The 18154-nt window shown below is 34.6% G+C and overlaps 1 protein-coding gene across 2 annotated transcripts; it reads right to left on the minus strand.

Annotated features, from left to right (window-relative positions):
• Positions 1 to 522: 522 nt before the first annotated feature.
• On the minus strand, positions 523 to 17683 carry LOC143459090 (uncharacterized). Of its 2 annotated transcripts, XM_076956059.1 has the most exons (12): positions 11449 to 17683; positions 11067 to 11174; positions 10786 to 10922; positions 8141 to 8201; positions 7790 to 7918; positions 6840 to 6925; positions 6134 to 6290; positions 4807 to 4885; positions 3915 to 4081; positions 3307 to 3425; positions 1687 to 1815; positions 523 to 1456 (listed from the first exon to the last, which is right to left on the minus strand). In XM_076956059.1, the coding sequence occupies exons 1-11, from the start codon at positions 14317 to 14319 to the stop codon at positions 1725 to 1727; spliced, it is 4005 nt and encodes a 1334-aa protein (XP_076812174.1). In that variant the 5' UTR covers positions 14320 to 17683; the 3' UTR covers positions 523 to 1456; positions 1687 to 1724. The 2 variants fall into 2 exon arrangements, with proteins under 2 accessions (XP_076812174.1, XP_076812173.1); XM_076956058.1 differs by having other exon boundaries at positions 523 to 1815.
• Positions 17684 to 18154: the final 471 nt, after the last annotated feature.

The raw sequence follows: 18154 nt of genomic DNA on the forward strand, positions 1-18154 counted from the left end.
TGGAATGGCATACATAATATATAAATATAATCTTAACAGTACTAATAGAAATTAAAACGGTCTAAGCTACAGAGAACCATGTCTATCGCTTAGCAACCCGAAACCTTTGCATGACACAATCCTTGAACTCGGGAAGGGCGAATCGTATTGTTTAGTGTCAAAAAAGGTACCCACTGTCCATGCTGACCTCGCCTACCATCTGTATGATACGCCTACTACGGTCAACTCAGTGCCAAAGTATGCCGACAAGAAACGTCCACTCACAAAACTTAGGAATAACGATGAAGGCAGCAATACAAGCACAACATACAGAGACAATTGTCAACCTCTTTTTTGTTTGCTTCCGCTGCAGAACGGAAAAGAAATACCGTCCGTCGGTTGGTCGTATCAACCCAATAACAGTTATAATAATATCAATGGAAACCGTTTCCGGGAGGATATTTATGACGAAAACTATGCCGTTCATTTCTTTACACTAGCTGATTAAGAATTTTACCCTACATTTGAGGCAATCAAATCAAATAAACATAATAAAAAATTTATTTCTTCAGTTTTACTAAACAAAAACGAACAGCTTAAAAGCAATACAAAGTTCAGCATAATTAACCAACACAAGTCACTTCGCAAATGCAGCTAAATACGCACAAACATACACTGAAGCTGGTTATTCCGACGTTACAAATTGAGGTTTTGTGTGGAAAGGCTTGTCACAAAGTGGGGAAAACAACGTATTGTGGATAATAAATAACGCTTCAGAATTCAACCCTCATGGGTTAGGCGTCTTAAAGCGAATCTTCCCTTTTCCGAACTTCTTAGATATTCAGTTAAGCTGTAAACGTCTTCAACCAGCACAAAATTGAAATATGGTGTTCAGGTATTTGGCAGTATAATCAAAAATGCTACTAAACAGGGAGAATGCATGTTCGATTCATTGGAAAATCTATGTATAACCGAAAATATTACAAAAATATTCTAGATTACAAAATATAATTTCGCAATATTACCTCAAATCTCGTGTTACGGAACACGTAAAGCCCGAAGAAATCCCGACATACGCTATGAGCGAGATTTTTGAAAATTTTAAAACGTTAGGGCGCTTTAAATTTACCAACAAAACAAACGGAAAATGTATAAAACTTGGCTAAAAACCCTACAACACGGTTTATCTGCAACTTCATCAGAAATAATCCTTACACGATACAAAATTAGAGTTACTGCTGCGATTGGTCATAATTTCGCCATATACGAATAGTACAATAATAAAGTACATAAAACAAACATGTTACTTCAATAATCTATATTGTAAGATTATATTTATTGTAATTGCATGAGATTATAATAATTTTTATAGTTTTCTACAGTGAACTTCGTTCAGTGCAATAATTTATTGATGACTATCGACTGCTAATGCTTATACTGAGTTGTGGCCGTGGAGGGATCTAAAGCGAAAAATTTTCTAAACAAACAACAATAAAAATTGGTTAGTTTTTGAACAAATTGCATTATGGTGTTCAGTTTTGATTTCATACAGAATATCAGGGGGAAAAATCCCTTTTTTAAAAAGTAGTCAACACGTCAAACATAATTTTCGGGAAACAGACAAGTCGCAGACAAAAAGACTACAATTTAACAACACACGCAACTACCACACAATTTTGAGGAATAAGGGTTAGGCTATGAACATACTCCCGAAATTGTGTCCAGGTAATGCTATTTCCAAAATTTCACGGGAGGTAGAGCGAAGGTTGCATAAAGGAGCCAATAGTTGAGAAAAGCATGGCGTCTTCATCAAGCCTAGCATAGTCGATCATAGCTCTAAACATAAACTCATAATTCAAAAAAATATAATAGATACACAATTGGACATAGATTCTTTAGGAATGGTTAGAAATTTTTTTAAATGTCTAAAAAGAAAACTTAGATTGCAAAGAAACGTAGGAGTATCACCAAATCCAAGTTGTTTGAAAACCTGTCAACCTGTCCTAATACCGAATTAAGATGCTATTTAAAACATAAATGCCTTTTTGGTGTAATTTCTGCTTCCATTTATATCCTATACATTACCTAATCATATCATGGCTATTTTCGTTAGTTCTTTGCTTAACAGATTGGCTTTATTCCCACAAATTTAGTCTGTTTTCTACTTCGATTTATTGCAACCTTGGCTTTCCATCGATTACAACAAGCGAGGATTCTCACACTACGTTACGGTAGTCTTCGTAAGGAGCACAATAGAAATCACAAAACAAGGTTTTACAAGCATAGAAACTAAAATAATTACCAAACCATATCGTAATAACGATTTCAGCGCTGTTTTGTGGTTGCCGACAATCGCACATGGGGTGCGCTGTACATACACGATCTCAAATTACAAAGAATATTTTTAATGTAGTCATACCGATCATGAAGTAAAATTGAAATTATTACATCCTCTTTACTCGGAAAATGAAAGGTTAATTATTTAAAATTAATATTCACACGCAATCCCTAAGTCTTTCAAAGACAACTAAGAATATGCAGCTTCTTGGTTCAATGCCCAAAGTTTCGTTTCAGCCCCAGCGTTTTGCGCTGGCTATTGTGTAGATAGAGACGTGTCAGTGGTGTTACATACACAAAATTTTCTTTCATAAATTTCGCTGCATAATATATATTTCCTCAAATTTAAGAAACGTTTAAGCACAAAAAGTATCACAAATATTTAATACAATGTTCTAACAATGCTACATGCTTCGATTTCAAAGTTTCTTTAGTCCAAAAAGTCTAATCTTTAAACTTCAAATTCTTATTTTACATCCACATCAGGCAAAAACCAAAATTCTGTCAATATTATTAACATATGTTATATCTGTTATATATATGTATGTTATAATATTTATATATGTATATAAACCCAAGACAAATATTCTAAGCTGAATGGAAAGGAAAATTGCTTGTGCGAATAATTTCTTGTACTGGTGAACACTCCGACACGTTTTAATTAAGATATGTCTTCTATTACAGTTTTAATCCATTCCCTATGCTTTACTGAGTGATAAGCCAGTATTTTAGTCAAAAATAGTAAAACTTTTAGGTGCAAAAATGGCCCTGGTAACAATATAATTCCGTTATATTTACTGTTATTGGCAAAAATGTTTCAGACGACATTTCACCAAGCATATTATAATCAGAAAGTATTTGATTTATGGATCAATATCAAACGTGCTAGATAAAAAAATTGCTCAAGATAAGCTGACTGTACAAAAACTTTGAAATACCAACCAACTGTCATACTCACGAAAAATTTACAATCAAAACAATTTCACTGACCCTTCGTGTCGCTTCATGTGCCTTTCCAAGTCGTAAGTTGATGGGAAGTCTGCGTAGCAATACTTGCATTGAAACTTATCCCACGAATTGCTTCGAGTTATTCGTAACTTGACTGGTTGCTGAAGCAAGTGTAACGCATTAAGTCATATTCGTAACGACTTAAATGTTGCGCACTTTGCGCGGGTTACATGATACAAAATGTGTAAAGAAGATTTTCTTTCGCTCACAACACTTAAACGTATGGTATACTAGATGACAATGTATGTGGTAATAAAACCACAGTTTACTGGGTTCATCTGTTTGGATATCAAGCATAATATGACCACAAATATGTTTGCCAATATTTATTCGACAAGGATTTTCTCAGTTATGTTATTAGTGCAAATTGTGATAAACGTACCCGAAATAAAAGATATTTAACAAGAGAAAGGTTTTGCTCCTTTGAATGTTTTTTAAAAGTTGCAAAGTTACATAAAATTCGAAACTCAGTTGGCAGCGCCAAATACTTACGACATTGAACGTTCACACAACTTCGACTGAATTATATTAACTTTGCAGAAGCAATTTTACAATTTTTGTAACAGATTATTACCACAAAGTAATCTTACTTCCGATTGTGAAGGACTATCCGGTACTGCAACCGGTTTAATTTTCTTGAAGGGATCGAAGAGGTCCTTGAAGTACACTGAAGTATTGTCAGACGTCTCTTCGATTTCAACACGCGGAAGCGATGGTTCAGGCTCGTACGGCCGCCGACGAAGCTTGCCACTTCGACCTATTTTTTACAAACAAGCAATTCAGAGCCGTACAGGTAGGAAGCCTGTGGAATGATTGCATAGAAGAAACGGCGAAAGTTTGCAGATAATTAATCGCCTTGCTATCATCAATTAACCAAACACTGCGCTCTCCATGTTACATACAAGTTAACCATGGTTTGCTTAGCACAGTAACCAACGTTGCTTGGTTGAAGCACGTCGCACACCCAGCATACCTTTGAAACGTAAATTATAAAGTCTTGAAGTTGAACAACAATTACGAAAATTATTAAAGGTAACTATTTTCAAGGTTCATACGTTTACTGCTCTGGAACATTTCTTAACCGAAAGCATATTTCATACTGTTGCAGACGATGTTTGCCTTGGGCTATCCTGCAGTGGACGTAACAGCGCACATGTCTACACTAATACTGTTGCTAATAAGCAAGTCTCTATTCTCGCAAGCTATGTCTTACCCAGGAGTTTTGTATAAGAACAGTTTCACGAAAAATTTGCTAATGTTTATTCTGAACTTAAAAACACAATTTTAATGACGTCAGAACTTACAAAATCTTTGGCAAATAAGCTATCAAATAAGGAAAAACAAAATATGAGGAACAAGCAACAGTGTGAAGTTGAGGGTGGTTTTGAAGAAAAGTTGAAATAGATTTTATTTAACCTATAGAAAACTAGTTATGTTACAGTAAACGATTTGCTAGGATTGAAAAACAATGTACAGTATTACCGTTATTCGTTGATTCTTCATTTGCATCTGGGCCAAACTTAACAACGACATCGACGGCTACATGGTGATTTCTTTCCATCTACAAATAATTGTCTTACAATCAGAGATACGAACAAGTTAAAGTGGATGCCAAACGACATCTGTTTTAATGATTTAGTTGCCAAAAACCTTCAACTTTTGTCAATGTTCAAAACAATTTCCAGTGTAAGTTGAAATGGAACATTTGTTGGCAGAGTAACCCGTAACAGTCATAGCAAAGGCGCTTATGTTTACACCAGATACATTATAATAATTTTCTTCGTTTTTCTAGTCAATCTATCTCTATCTATCACTATCACGAGTTAAGAACCACCCATGTATACATACAAATTATGAAATAAATACGGTTAATTTGGTTGGTTCTTTCCACAACGGATGTATTTAATGTAGTCTATGTAGAATGTCGATCAATATACTATAGTATAGAGCATTAATGATTTTAATGCTAAGAACTGCATTCGTAGCTACTTTTTCTTCAGGAAACTCTTTTAAATCAACCAGTTGGTTGTTAACGTTTTGATTTGCAACCACGAAACGGTGCGTGTGCGTGCGTTGCAAGCCACTTAATAAGTATTTTGATGAATCCAAAAGAAAAACAAAATTGCCAGACGGAAATACTCTTGCGTGCGTAGGTCTTCATTGCAATAAACGAGAACTTTCACTGCAGTCACTGACCAGTTTATAAACAGTTTTAATATTTGAGATTTGATCAATCAACAATTAACATTATGAGAACTCTATTAGGTGCTATAAAATTTGACATATGGAACGTAATATTGTTGTGACAGATTTTTATACATAAAAGTATTGTAATACAATGTTTCTTGCTTCTGAAGGGTTTTACCTCGAAAACAATAAAAAACATCATATAATAGGTTCAACTGCAGATTAGTTCAGGCTATAATATATACTATAATGTTGTCGCAAAATAATACGACTTTAAGTAGAACTTTTGACACGTGGCAAGCGCCAAAATTCTTATGTCAGTGCATAAAATTTATGCATATACATACGCGTTGTGCTCATAGAAGTATTGCAACAACTTTCTGCAGAACTAGTTTTGCAGAAAGTTTGCAGAAAACTGGTTTTTGCATTCGCTACCATCCAACAAAATAGACATTGTTTAATGCCTTTCACGTAGCGTGCTAAACGTAGCACGTGCTTATAGATTTCACAACACAACTACCACGAGTTTCATAAGAAAACAATGGATAAGCTAATTCAATTTTAGCACTTTTCTCAATTAAGTAAATAATATTTTGCAAGAATGATTAATATTATGACCTACCTTGTGATGATCGCTAAGATGTGTCTGGACGTCTTTAAAGCAAGAAGATTCAAAGAAACACAGCTTGCATTTGTAGTTCCGACCCTGTATGTGCGTTGCTTTCATATGGATTAGAAGTCTGGTGTGATCGGTGGCAGCAAAAGAACATAACTTGCATCTGAAATGATGTAGAAGTCCAGTCTTATTAATGGTCATCATGATTATTTATTCCCAGGATTTATTGAAAATACTCCATTTGCGATCAAGTGGTTTTCGCCATTAGAACATTGGCATGTTGAACATGGGAGTTGCATTACGTTTTCAATAACGTTATTACTAGTTACGGAAATAAGCGTTTGCATTACTATTAATATTTTCAACAACACTTCAGTAAAGAACCGTTACATAAGCTGTTTGTTTTGAATGTACGCTAAAAGCGCTGAAAACTTTGAATTCGAAAGCATAAACGATAAAAATATTCTTGCCCGTTTAACAACGCACAAAACCGTACCGCAAGCAAAAGATTAAAATTTAGAAACGTCTGCAAAACTATCAATATTTCGACCATTACTTTTTTGTGACTGACAGGAAAGGAATCTTACTATTCCAAGCAAGATTTCTTATACGCCTTTGAACCTAAACATATCATAAAACAAACAGAGACGTCGGGAAATAGACTAAAACATAAATCATGTCTCAGAAACGCTAGCTAAACTAATATACTCACATGAACATTCCATAGTGAGTGGTTTTGTAATACTGTGACAACCTCCTCAAGAAATTTTCTTCATTGCTCCCGGGCACAGGTTGGGGCTAAATATATTTGTTTATCGCTGTGATTGAGATATCAATTCAAAAAATTCAAAATTTTGGCTCTATATTTAATAAAATTATAAACAAAAGTGAAAAGTTTTTGTTTTTTAAATTGTTGTTTTACAGCAGAAATCTAAGTATAGTCTAATAAATTCTGTAAGAAATTTTAGGTTGGACGTTTGAACTTCTAGTAGAATTGAGTCATCTTTTGGCTTCTCCTTATAGGAAAAGCTTGTAACAGAATTTATTAACTTAGGAACAACTTTGAAGTAAAAAATTGTTTTTACAATATAAAATTCGGGTATACTAGTTTTTAAAAAAATTAGTAACTTTTATCAAAACTATTGTAAAATGTTTCTTACCAAGTTTCTTAGCATATGAAAATACAAATTTTTTTAAAGCTAGGTCTATTAAAAAGGGTTGACCAGGCTGATTTTCTTTGAAAAAATAAGCAAGGTGAAGTTAAATTTCAACAAAAGCAGGTAACTTCATACCTGTCACAATCAAAAACATCAAAAGAAAAAGGTTTTAATTATGTAGTATTTTTAAAAGTTGGGCTGATATCAAAGTTCAGTGTGGTCCAAAAGTTTATATGAAGTTTCTTATAAAAATAAACACATTAATGCAAGCTTGGTACTGTTCATGAATCTAAAGTCATGAGTCTAGAGGACAATATAATGCCCCATAAATAAGTAACTGATTACAGTGGAAGCTTTTCAGCTTAAATTCTTTTAACTCAAAAATTTAAATAGTCAAAAGTCACTTAACTGTAAACAATTAATCGGGTCTCAAAGTTTCAAGTGTTTCTAAATTAAAATAAATTAATTGATTATTTTATGGAATTTTACGGGAATATATTCATACTTCTTTAGGAGTAGAACCAATAGTTTTTCGTGCGTAATGACGCTTAGCAGTAGGTTTGTCACTCGCATTTGAAATATCATTCCCACCAATTTTTTCATGTTGACTGTTGGTGTCTTCCGTCCCTTTATCCTGAAAATAATAATTTCGATTAAGATAAATTTAAAAGGTTTGATAAACCTAACATCACAAAATGTACCCTGTACTTCACTAATTTCAGTGTCAACATATAATTTAAGAAAGAGCTGGAAAAATTTCGTGTTATATTTTTAGGTACTATTGTATATGCTAGCTGATGATTTGACATTATGAATTCAATGAAATCTGATGTAACTTCATGAATATTTGTCATACTTTAGAAACCTGGTCTGGATTTGTGGAAGTTGATGGTTTGCCCTTGTTGACAGAAGCTAGCCTAAAATAACAAAATTGATGCATCCAAAAGTTGAAAACTTAACTGCAATCACAAAATGTCAAAAGATACATAAGGCTAACGATAAAACATGTATTTATGTACACATAGCCACCATTGATATACACAACCACCAAGTGACATAAAGCCATGTCATCTTCAAAAATTTAATGGCTAACGTTGAATTTAAATGGTAGAATATGCATTAACGAGGGTAAAATTTACACCAACTAATAGCCGTTTCAATGTTTAAGAAAAACTGTTGACGTTGAAAAAGTTTGAGGCGTCTTCTACTACGTTAAACTGTTTTTAAGTGTTCTCATGAAAACATGTCGTTTCTGTGTATCTCTTTATTACAGTTATAGTCCTTAAACGAAGCATTATATACTCATTCCCTATCAAATAAAAGCAATACACAATGGTCATGCTATTAGTTCATTTATTGTCGTGTTTTAACTACTTTCACTTTGATTGATTTTGACTAAATCTCTTTAACTAGATCCACTTTATGGAGGCATGTGGGTCAAAAATATGATTTCTCTTATTTCGTTAGACTCCTACATAGGCTCTAAAAACCTGTTTAGACTAATCCGAGGGCAGTATGGTTACTGCTGTTTTTAGCATAGGAATGTCCCAAGCAGTTGGTGTGTTCAAAAGTTTCAGGTTGCGTGGAAAACTTGGATAGAAATGGGCATGAAAAAGTAGGAAATGTGTGATTTTAGGCCAAAATATCAACTTGTACAGGATGTAGAGATATGTGATTTTTGCCATATTTCAGTATGAGATAGTATCAGGCAACCAATTTTTAATAAGTTTACTACATAAAGATATTGACCTTTTTTTAAAACCCATATATGCCTTTAATAAGAGCAATGCCACACGATGTGACATTGGTTAATGAAGCAAAATAAAAACAATATTGTATATAATTTGGCACTCTGAAGGTTAACTTTATTTTTGATTATGCTACACGAGCTTTTGCAAACATAAGCTTGTTTCTTCAGGTGTACTATGAAAAAAATGGTTATTAAAGGTTGCCTATAAAAGATTTTGCGGTTATCTGTACTACAAAATTGAATGGAACTCTTTTTTTTAGATATTTTCATCGACTAGAGGCAAGACGTTACAGTGTTGATTCAATTATATGTTGTTAAATTCTGTTACAAGTACTTTGCAAAGATAATCAGCAATTTTGTCTTTGTCATTAATCGGATTCGTAACTATCCACTTCGTATTTGACTTTACTTCATAAACAATAAGTGAGCTTCCTTCTACGTTTATTATCTCCACCTAGTAAGTGCTTGGCGAATTTGAATTTTGATTCCTACCAATACAAATTTCTATTTTCCGCCACTAATGGTCAGGAGTCTACGTATTGAGACACAATAATAACATAGATTTTATTAAATTTTGTGTTGTTCTGCTTTTTTAGTTTTTACCACAAGCTGTGTAGTTGCAGTAGTTATAAACCATGTCAGTAATTTACTGTTGGGTAAACTATATTTCCATAGTTACTGATTAAAACTATCCAAAAACAGAATAGCACACCGAGTGACTTTATTGCTTCATTCAGTAGAAGATAGTATTTAGCATGATTTTTACAACTTCTTCACATTAATTCGTGTAGAACCCAAGTTTATTGCACAATCAAAATTGTGATTGTTACAGCGAGACTAGTTAGAAGCATACGAAAGAATATTCAATGGGCTTTGCTGTTGCGTTGAAATTTTGCTTAAGATTTAATCACATCTTACAAGATTATGATGAGTTGAAACTTTATGCTCATTTTAATCTAAGTAAATGCAACCTACGATTTCTGCTTGAAAAAAATTCACACCCAGCGTTCATTTTGTAGGTAATACATACACTGTAAAGCTTTCGCAATGCAGTGAAACAGAAGGCCTTGTTTCAAAAATATTTCCGAAAGCAACTAACGTTCATGACATAGTGTTGCCATGCAAAAGTCCATTAGGCCATTCCTTACATTTATTCATTTTCCCTGGGCAGTTTTTCATCATGGCTTAGGCTCAACCTTACCACCAATCACACATAGAAAACATCAAATAAATCTTAAGTTTAACTGATCAAAATCAAAATAAAATTTTTAAAGAGAAAGGAGTGGTAAATGTCCACACTGAGCAACATAATATATTGTTGCAACGCAATGGCTAAAAGAGAAAAAACATAAAGAGGAGAAAAATATAAGGATCAGATACATCACAGTTTGGTGATGCAACGCTACGAAGTGGACAAAATTTGTTGCAACATGTTAATTCCAGTCAAAATTTTCTGGCATGCGATACCTTACAGAAATCATTATGCTTCGATATGATGTGTCTGGGTACTTGCATTATATGCTATAGCAACACAAAAAATTGAATAAATTAAAAGGCCCAAATAATACATATTTGTGCATGTTTTGACGATTTATTTATCCACCTGAATTAAAAGTTCAGGGGGGTGACAACCCCTTGCCTAAACCCAAACTTGATGCATTTCCATATATATAATATACATGTAGGTTCAGATGTATGCTTTTCACATGAAAAAAAGAGAGAGTGAAAGATCATTTGTAATGTGTTTATACCCATTAAGGCGTTGGTCTTTGTAAATTTCTCTGAGTTCCTTCATTCGACCAGCAATGAACCTACGGTGAATTTTGCCATGATTGCAAAGTTGAACATTGTTCTTGCAAACGTAGTCACACCACTTGCACCTTAGAAGCTAAAAAATAGAATATATTATTTTGGAGAGAAATAATTTATGGTATTAATTAAATCTTGCAGATAAAAAACAAAATTTCTCAAGTGAAAAACCTTCCCAATAAAGATGAGAAATCAAGAAAAAAAACAACTCATTCCAACTTACTTGACAATTGGGATGAGACTTTGCCACATGTTTTTTTAAAATCTGATAGGAAAACAAATCTTGCTTGCAAAAGATACATTTCCAATCTCCAGTTTTGGTATGAACACTCTGTCAATATGAAAACAATCAATCTAGTTTGCATTAATCTTAAAACATTGATAAAAATCTAATTTGTTAAGTACTAAAACATATCACAATGAAGTAACCGTCCATTTTAAATATACCATACAAACTTTGATGAATAATCAAGAAAACGTTGAAATAAGTATCAAATGCCAGACATCTCTGCACATAATAAAAACCTTCTGAACTACTGTACAAAAGCGTAAGTACGACATTACGAACCATGACAAACTCTACAAAAATGTATTAAAACAAATACCTTGGGATGAGAATAGTCTTTTAGGGGTCGTTTGAAATTGCCTGGCCTGGCCGATGCTTCAGCAACTGTTGGCTTAAGGGAAACTTTCTGCAAAGATTCACTTGCTTTGGATTTATACTCATGCAGAATTTCATCATTGATAATCAACTGGTGGTGTTTTCGAAGATGAACAATGAACATTGAACCACAAACATATGCCCGGTTGCAATTAGGACAATGGTAAGGATTTTCGTCGCTGTGTTTTGCATTGACATGTATCTTGTATTTGTCAGGTCTTCGTGTTAGAATGTTGCGATGAGTACAGCTGAAGAAAAGTTTTGATTCACCATCTGGAACAGGTGCATCGACGTTTTTATGCTTTTTTCTCATGTGCATTCGAAGCACAACCTCACAAATGTAATATCTGGGACAGTGAAGACATTTAAATGGGTGCTTTGTGTTATGCCGGAATTTCACATGTTTTTGATAAACAGTTTGATTCTTGTCAATCCATGTTTGATGAGAACAGGTTTCTATAATTTTATGCTGATTAGTAATGGGTACCTCTTCAGGTCTAACTGATTTGTGCTTTTCTATCATTTGCAAACTAAAGTAGCGCTTATGCAAACCCTTAAGATGAAATCGCAATGTAAATGCATTGGGAGTTGAAAAAGAGCACATCGGACACAAGTAGATGCAGCTTGCATCTGAGGGTTGGGGAATATCTTCAATTGCATTTACAGGATTCTTTTTGTTCAATTCAGTTTCTTTTTGTGATACCGGACCTGTTACCTTTTTGCCAGTAGTCTTTGAACCTGAAAGCAAAGGAGCCCTTAACAAATGTTCAGAAGTTTTCGTTGTAACAGAAGATTTCTTAACAAAAAAAGATTGCGGAAAATCTTTAAAGGAAAATGATTCTTTAGTCCACTCCACGTGCAAACGTGTAAAATGATGTCGCATAAACCTTATCCCTCTGAAAACTCTTCTGCATTTGGAGCAGCTATAAGCTTGAACATTTTGAGTGTTGAAGTCTGCAAGATGCTGTTTCTGGTGCTCTTTAAGATGGTAGGAAAGGTGTGTTAAAGACTCAAATTCCATGGAACAAAACTCACATCTGAATCTTTCAGTAAACTGTCCCTGGTCTATTATAGAAAAGGTTGGGAGTAGGGAAGAGTGACGTTCTTGGTAATGCTTTATAATTTCTGCATTGTTTGTGCAAACGTGTTCACATTTAACGCAACGAATAGACAAAGACTTTCTGATGTGCTGTTCAAGGTTTTCAAGAGTTAACTCAGACACATCATGTTCATGTTCTTGTTTGCAATGCATAACCATGGCTTTAAAAAAACATGAATTGAAATTTTTGCAGATATAACAGTGAAATAAAAACGTTTGTTTGCAAAGCATGTGGGTGTATTTTTTTGCATTACTGTCAGACTCGACAACATCAAGCTTTGATAACGAGCAAGTACTGTTCTCATGTCGAGTAGAGTGGTGGTTATTAACTGAAGTGAGAACAGCACTTTTGAAATCGCACAAATCACATATATACAATGGTGTCTTTATCAGGTTAGTGCATTCTTTGTTCATCCATCCATTCATCCAAGCTGAATCAACCATCCACACTGGAAGACTTATTAGGACAACATTTTTGTTGAAATCTTTATTGATAAAATTGTCAACAAAATCAGGATACACACGGTTATGTTGTGAGCGCCAGTGGTTTAAGATCTCACAAACTTCCTCTGTCACAAACTCGCAGCGATTACACTTTAGTACGCATGTATCATCATCATCATCATCAGAATCATTGTTATCACTCTTTTTTTCAATAACTTTAGCCTTCTTATGTTTAACACTGTCTACATCATCATCTTCATCCATGCTGTTTGCTCGTTTTCTTTTTATATCTCCATTAAACAATTTAGTTTTGTTCGTTGCATGTGAATTATTCAACCCGTGTGCCACAAAGAAGTGCGTATGTAGCATTTTGTAGCTAACATTTAAAAACGAGCATTTCTCACAATGAAACAAATGGTCCTCTACATCTCGTGAAGGTCCGCATGTAAAGTGTGCCGCATTGTAATGTTGTTCAAGCTCATTTGGTAATGATGTTTTAAAAGAACATTTCATGCAAGAAATTTCCTCATTTTCCTTCAATTGGTTTGAAGTATCTTTTTGCAAAAAATGGTAACGAAGCTGCATTACAGCATGGCGACGCTGCTTTCCATCATTTAAGCTGTTGATGAACTCACGATATCTTATCTCTGCTTGTGGTTCCGATAAAGAAACAACTTTCAGGGCAATTTCATAGGATGTTTTCAGATGCTTTGCGCCGCAATGTGTTTTAAATCCACGTAAACTAAATGATGCGAAAGAGCACACATCACAACTATAAAAGTGATCAACATGAGGAATTTTACGTTTCTCTCCATTGACCAGTCGTTTCCTTGTACCCTTAAATTGTTTCGCATGGGTTCGCTTGCAATGGCTATAAAATATATTGTAGTGAATAGTCTGAAATATGCATTCGGAACAGTGAAACTTTCCTTCCTTCTTGATCAAAACATGATTCACAAAATTTTTTGTTGATGGTGTGATATCCTGTTCCTCACCATCGACTGAACCTACATCGTCACATTCACTCACTGACGCGTCGGTATCATAATCCAGTTCAGTGCAGACACTTTCTACATCGTCTTGGCTATACATGTCTGGTTGTGCCTTCCACTGGTAGGAGATCTTCTCCAATTGGTGAATCTTGGTGGCTGCTACTGATATAAGATCATGGACACTGCTGAACTTTTTATTCAAGTCCTGCAAATAATTCAGTTTTGGCATAGTTTTTGAAATGTGATTATTTTCGGCACTGATCTTCTTAAAAATCCGCATTTCGGTTCAATGCATTCAGCTCAAGCATGTGACATATCACCACAGCATTTTTATGGTGTCACCTATTAGTCATGTCTACAGGCACTATACAAAATATAATAAGTCTGTATGTTTAAGTCAGCATGGTCCAAATGCAGGTCTGCGAACTGCATTTGGACCACCAAGCTTTTTTATTTAGTTCACAAACTTGTAAGATTTGTAACAAAACTTGAATACAAACGCATTTATAACAATAAAGGTAGTGCAAGCATGACTGTTGCTTTGGCATACTGGTATGCAAGTTACACAACTTAACACAAATAGGCAGATAAAACATGAAATTGTCACTTGCGAACAGCTTAAAGAGATTTATTGTTTCTTCACAATTAAAAATTTGCGACACATGAAGCATAATGGAAATAATTATCCATTTACCATAAGCAATTATTGCTCAATATAAGCAAAACATTTGCAAGTGTTTATCAAATGAACACTTCATCAAAATGTATTCGAAGCTCAGTTGATTTTTGTTAGGTGCCTAGATAGCAAATTATATTATTGTAGATAGCAAATGCTGCCTCATATATATACTTCTCTTTGACTGCTTGATATTAATGGTCCTGCTCTAGTTCGCGATGGGGTTGAACATGGAAAAGCAGTTTGATATTGTAGGTAGCCTACAGCTTTTGCAAATCACAATTAGGGATGCACAATACAGAATATCGAATCTTAGAGATTCGAATCTCAATGTATTCGAATCGTATTTGCAGTTTATTTTCGGATATCAGGATTCGAAAATAAATCTACAGTGTTAAATGAACAGTGTGCGCCGTTAAACAAACGTTAAGTTGATATTTTCCGTCTTGTGCGCCGCCTTTTTTCTTCATAGACTGTTTGTTCCAAGCGCCTATTTTCTTCCTTCATAGGGTTCACGCAGTTATCAGAAGTGCAGACACGCAGTGCGTTTCCGAACTTCCCGGACGAGTAAATAATTTGTCCTGCCTAGATTTTAGTTTAATCATCCGTAACGCAAAACAATGAAACCAACGAAAAAGCTGAAGTTTTCACGCGCTGCATGCGTGTGCTGTGCTGTACAGTGCAGTCACGCGCGCATTGATTCACTCACCAACCACTCGCCTGAGATTCGTAAACAAGTAAGCAGTAGACTGTAGGCTATGTAATTGTAGAGGAATAAGGTAACTTATTATCACTGCGTCATGTCGACTGGTCGTGGGCGAAAAAAAGTTTCAGCGTGTGGGAACATTTTTGTAAGTCAGATGAAAAAAATAGCGTGGTTTGTTGCCATTGCAAAGCAATTTTATCATATTGCAACAGTACTGGCAGTCTGTTGAAGCACTTGAAGAAAAAGCATGTGTTCTTAAATATCAACGGAATTGAAGCAGTCTCTCTGCAGCAGCAGTGCTAGTGTGCATATTTCTGCATTTAGACAAAAGATTAAATCTGCTATAGAATGCAGATTTGACTTTGCTGTTGCATCTGATGATGTTCCATTTCCATCTTTATTTGATATGGCAACATGGCTTCACCCAGCATACAAAGAAAAGTATTTTAAACCGCATCATGCAACAAGGGTTCGCCTACATTTAAAATCAGAAATGATTTCTGACACAACCATAGCAGTGATAGCACCACCCCATAATCCCATTCTTGTTGGCGACAGCACCACCAGTTCTATTTCCATGATGGAAAATTTGTTTAATTTAGGGCCGGAGGTGCAACAAAGCAACCAAGAAGATGCAGATGATGAGGGAGCTGACATTGACACTATTGTAACTAATGAGGCTTCAGACTACCTAAAAGAGAACTCCAATAACACAGACGTGTTGGAGTATTGGAACTTAAAAAAAAAGAATTCCCTATAATGTACAACATTTGCCAGAAATACCTTTCGCTACCAGCATCATCTGCAGCATCAGAAAGGTGCTTCTCCAGCGCAGGGCTAACTGCAACCGTCCTGAGATCTCGACTTACCAGAAGTCACTTAGAAGCACTGAATAACCTACATTGCAACAAGCAGCTTCTTGATTAATTCCATGATTCGATGTGTAAATGTGTTACCTCCGAAAAGTATGGTATTAAGAATGTTGGCAGTGCAGGTGGCCAGAACTACACGGCTCTGTGCTTGAATATGAATCGTATGATGCTTGATTTAGCATATGTTATACTGTTTGTAATGTGATACCAATACAATTCAAAATAATGTACAACAATTTTTGCTTTTTGTTCGTTAAAATTTGGAAAAAGTTGCCTAGAAAAAATTGCCCCGTAATTTCAGAATAGATTCGAAATTCTGGATTCGAAATTAAGTATTCTAGAATATTCTAGAATAGCCAGGTATTCTGTATTGTGCATCCCTAATCACAATGATGTCTGAAGTAAGTCTTTAATAGCTGTATAACATACGTCTGGCTAACTTTACAATTTTGTACTGAACTGTAGTAAGATGACAACAAAGAGGAGGAAAACTAATATTACCAAACTATTCCTTTATTTTCGCGTTTATTATTTCGATGACAGTCTATTCTAATTTCACTTTATCTGCTTGACTTACTTTTGTGAAAGCCAGCAAACGGTTGTTTACCAGACATATCTTATGAATCAAAACCCAAAATAAAATACGAAAACTTGTGGAAAATTGCATTGTTTAGTCTCAGAAGATTGTCTTTGCACGGCATAAACTCATCGATCGATTATCTCAGCTCAAATCATGACTGACACTTATTTGGGTGTATGTTCTAATAGACACATTTCATTTTGTCTGTCACTATTTTACCAGAGATAAGCCTCTTCAGTCGTTTCCTGAACATATTAAAAGAGAAGGTACACCCTGCTATCGGTTCTTGAACTTCTCAAGCCATACATTAGCAAACTGACAACAAAACAACCATGATTTCATAACCCCTGAAAATCTTAAATTCAGCTGAACTAGCTTCACTCTGGAGTTGGTCACTTTAAGACAATCATGGTAAAGATGGGCTTAACAACATCCAACTAACATGAATGTGGCTTAGTTCAGATCGCAGAGAACGATTTAAATGAGTGTCCAACCCCAGGATTAACTTTGAAAACCAACTGAACTATTCTTTGCACATTAATTTTTGACACTCTATCGTCGTGTAGCCCACGGTATGTACAAAATAATACTAATAATAATAATGTTAAGTCAAAGTACAAAAGTGTGTCATTTTCTACACATCATAATACCACCATTAAAACTATCAAGTAAATTCACAATAATTAATTATTACTGAAACATGATCATCTTTCAAAATTATATTAAACAAATCATAGCAATATTATTATTGACTTTGGTACCATACTAATTGCATTATTAAGTATGCTCGTACCTGGAAAGGACCACTCAGAGAAAATTTCGTTCGTAATATTGCAAACGCAAATCAACATTTAAATGGCAAACTTTCATTAAACGTCAGTTATGAAACAACAGCATACAGAGTTTTACTTAAAATTATAAATTATAATGTTTTTATCCAAATGGGAAAAGCCGTTTCCTAAGGGCCAAAGCTACCCAATGGTATAGAGTCCGACCTCGTTAATCTGAACCACGAACAACCAGAATCCCCGCTATCCAACAAAAAAATACAAGGAACGAATTTCTTTCTATGCATTTTCCCTTTATAATCTAGAAACTCCACTGTCTGACTCCGACACAGAAGTTTCGGAGTTTCGGAACAAATGTGCAAAAACCAATAGAAAAAATTTTTCGATTAACCGGATTGTGAAGTGCAGAGTGAAAAGAAATGGCTGTTAATGCAAGTTTTTATGCGTTTTTCGTAAATGACAAAAACAATAGCCAAATATTTACGCACGATGA

Source organism: Clavelina lepadiformis, chromosome 5, assembly GCF_947623445.1.
Source record: "Clavelina lepadiformis chromosome 5, kaClaLepa1.1, whole genome shotgun sequence".
Classification (NCBI taxonomy): Eukaryota; Metazoa; Chordata; class Ascidiacea; order Aplousobranchia; family Clavelinidae; genus Clavelina; species Clavelina lepadiformis.

Excerpts from the sequence above, each read along its gene's own strand:
- LOC143459090 (XM_076956059.1), bottom strand. The coding sequence starts at position 14,319 with ATGCGGATTTTTAAGAAGATCAGTGCCGAAAATAATCACATTTCAAAA. Across the intron at positions 8,202-10,785 it reads AAAGACCAACGCCTTAATGG|GCTAGCTTCTGTCAACAAGG; the intron begins GTATAAACACAT and ends TTGTTATTTTAG. Across the intron at positions 4,082-4,806 it reads TGAAGAATCAACGAATAACG|GTCGAAGTGGCAAGCTTCGT; the intron begins GTAATACTGTAC and ends TGTAAAAAATAG.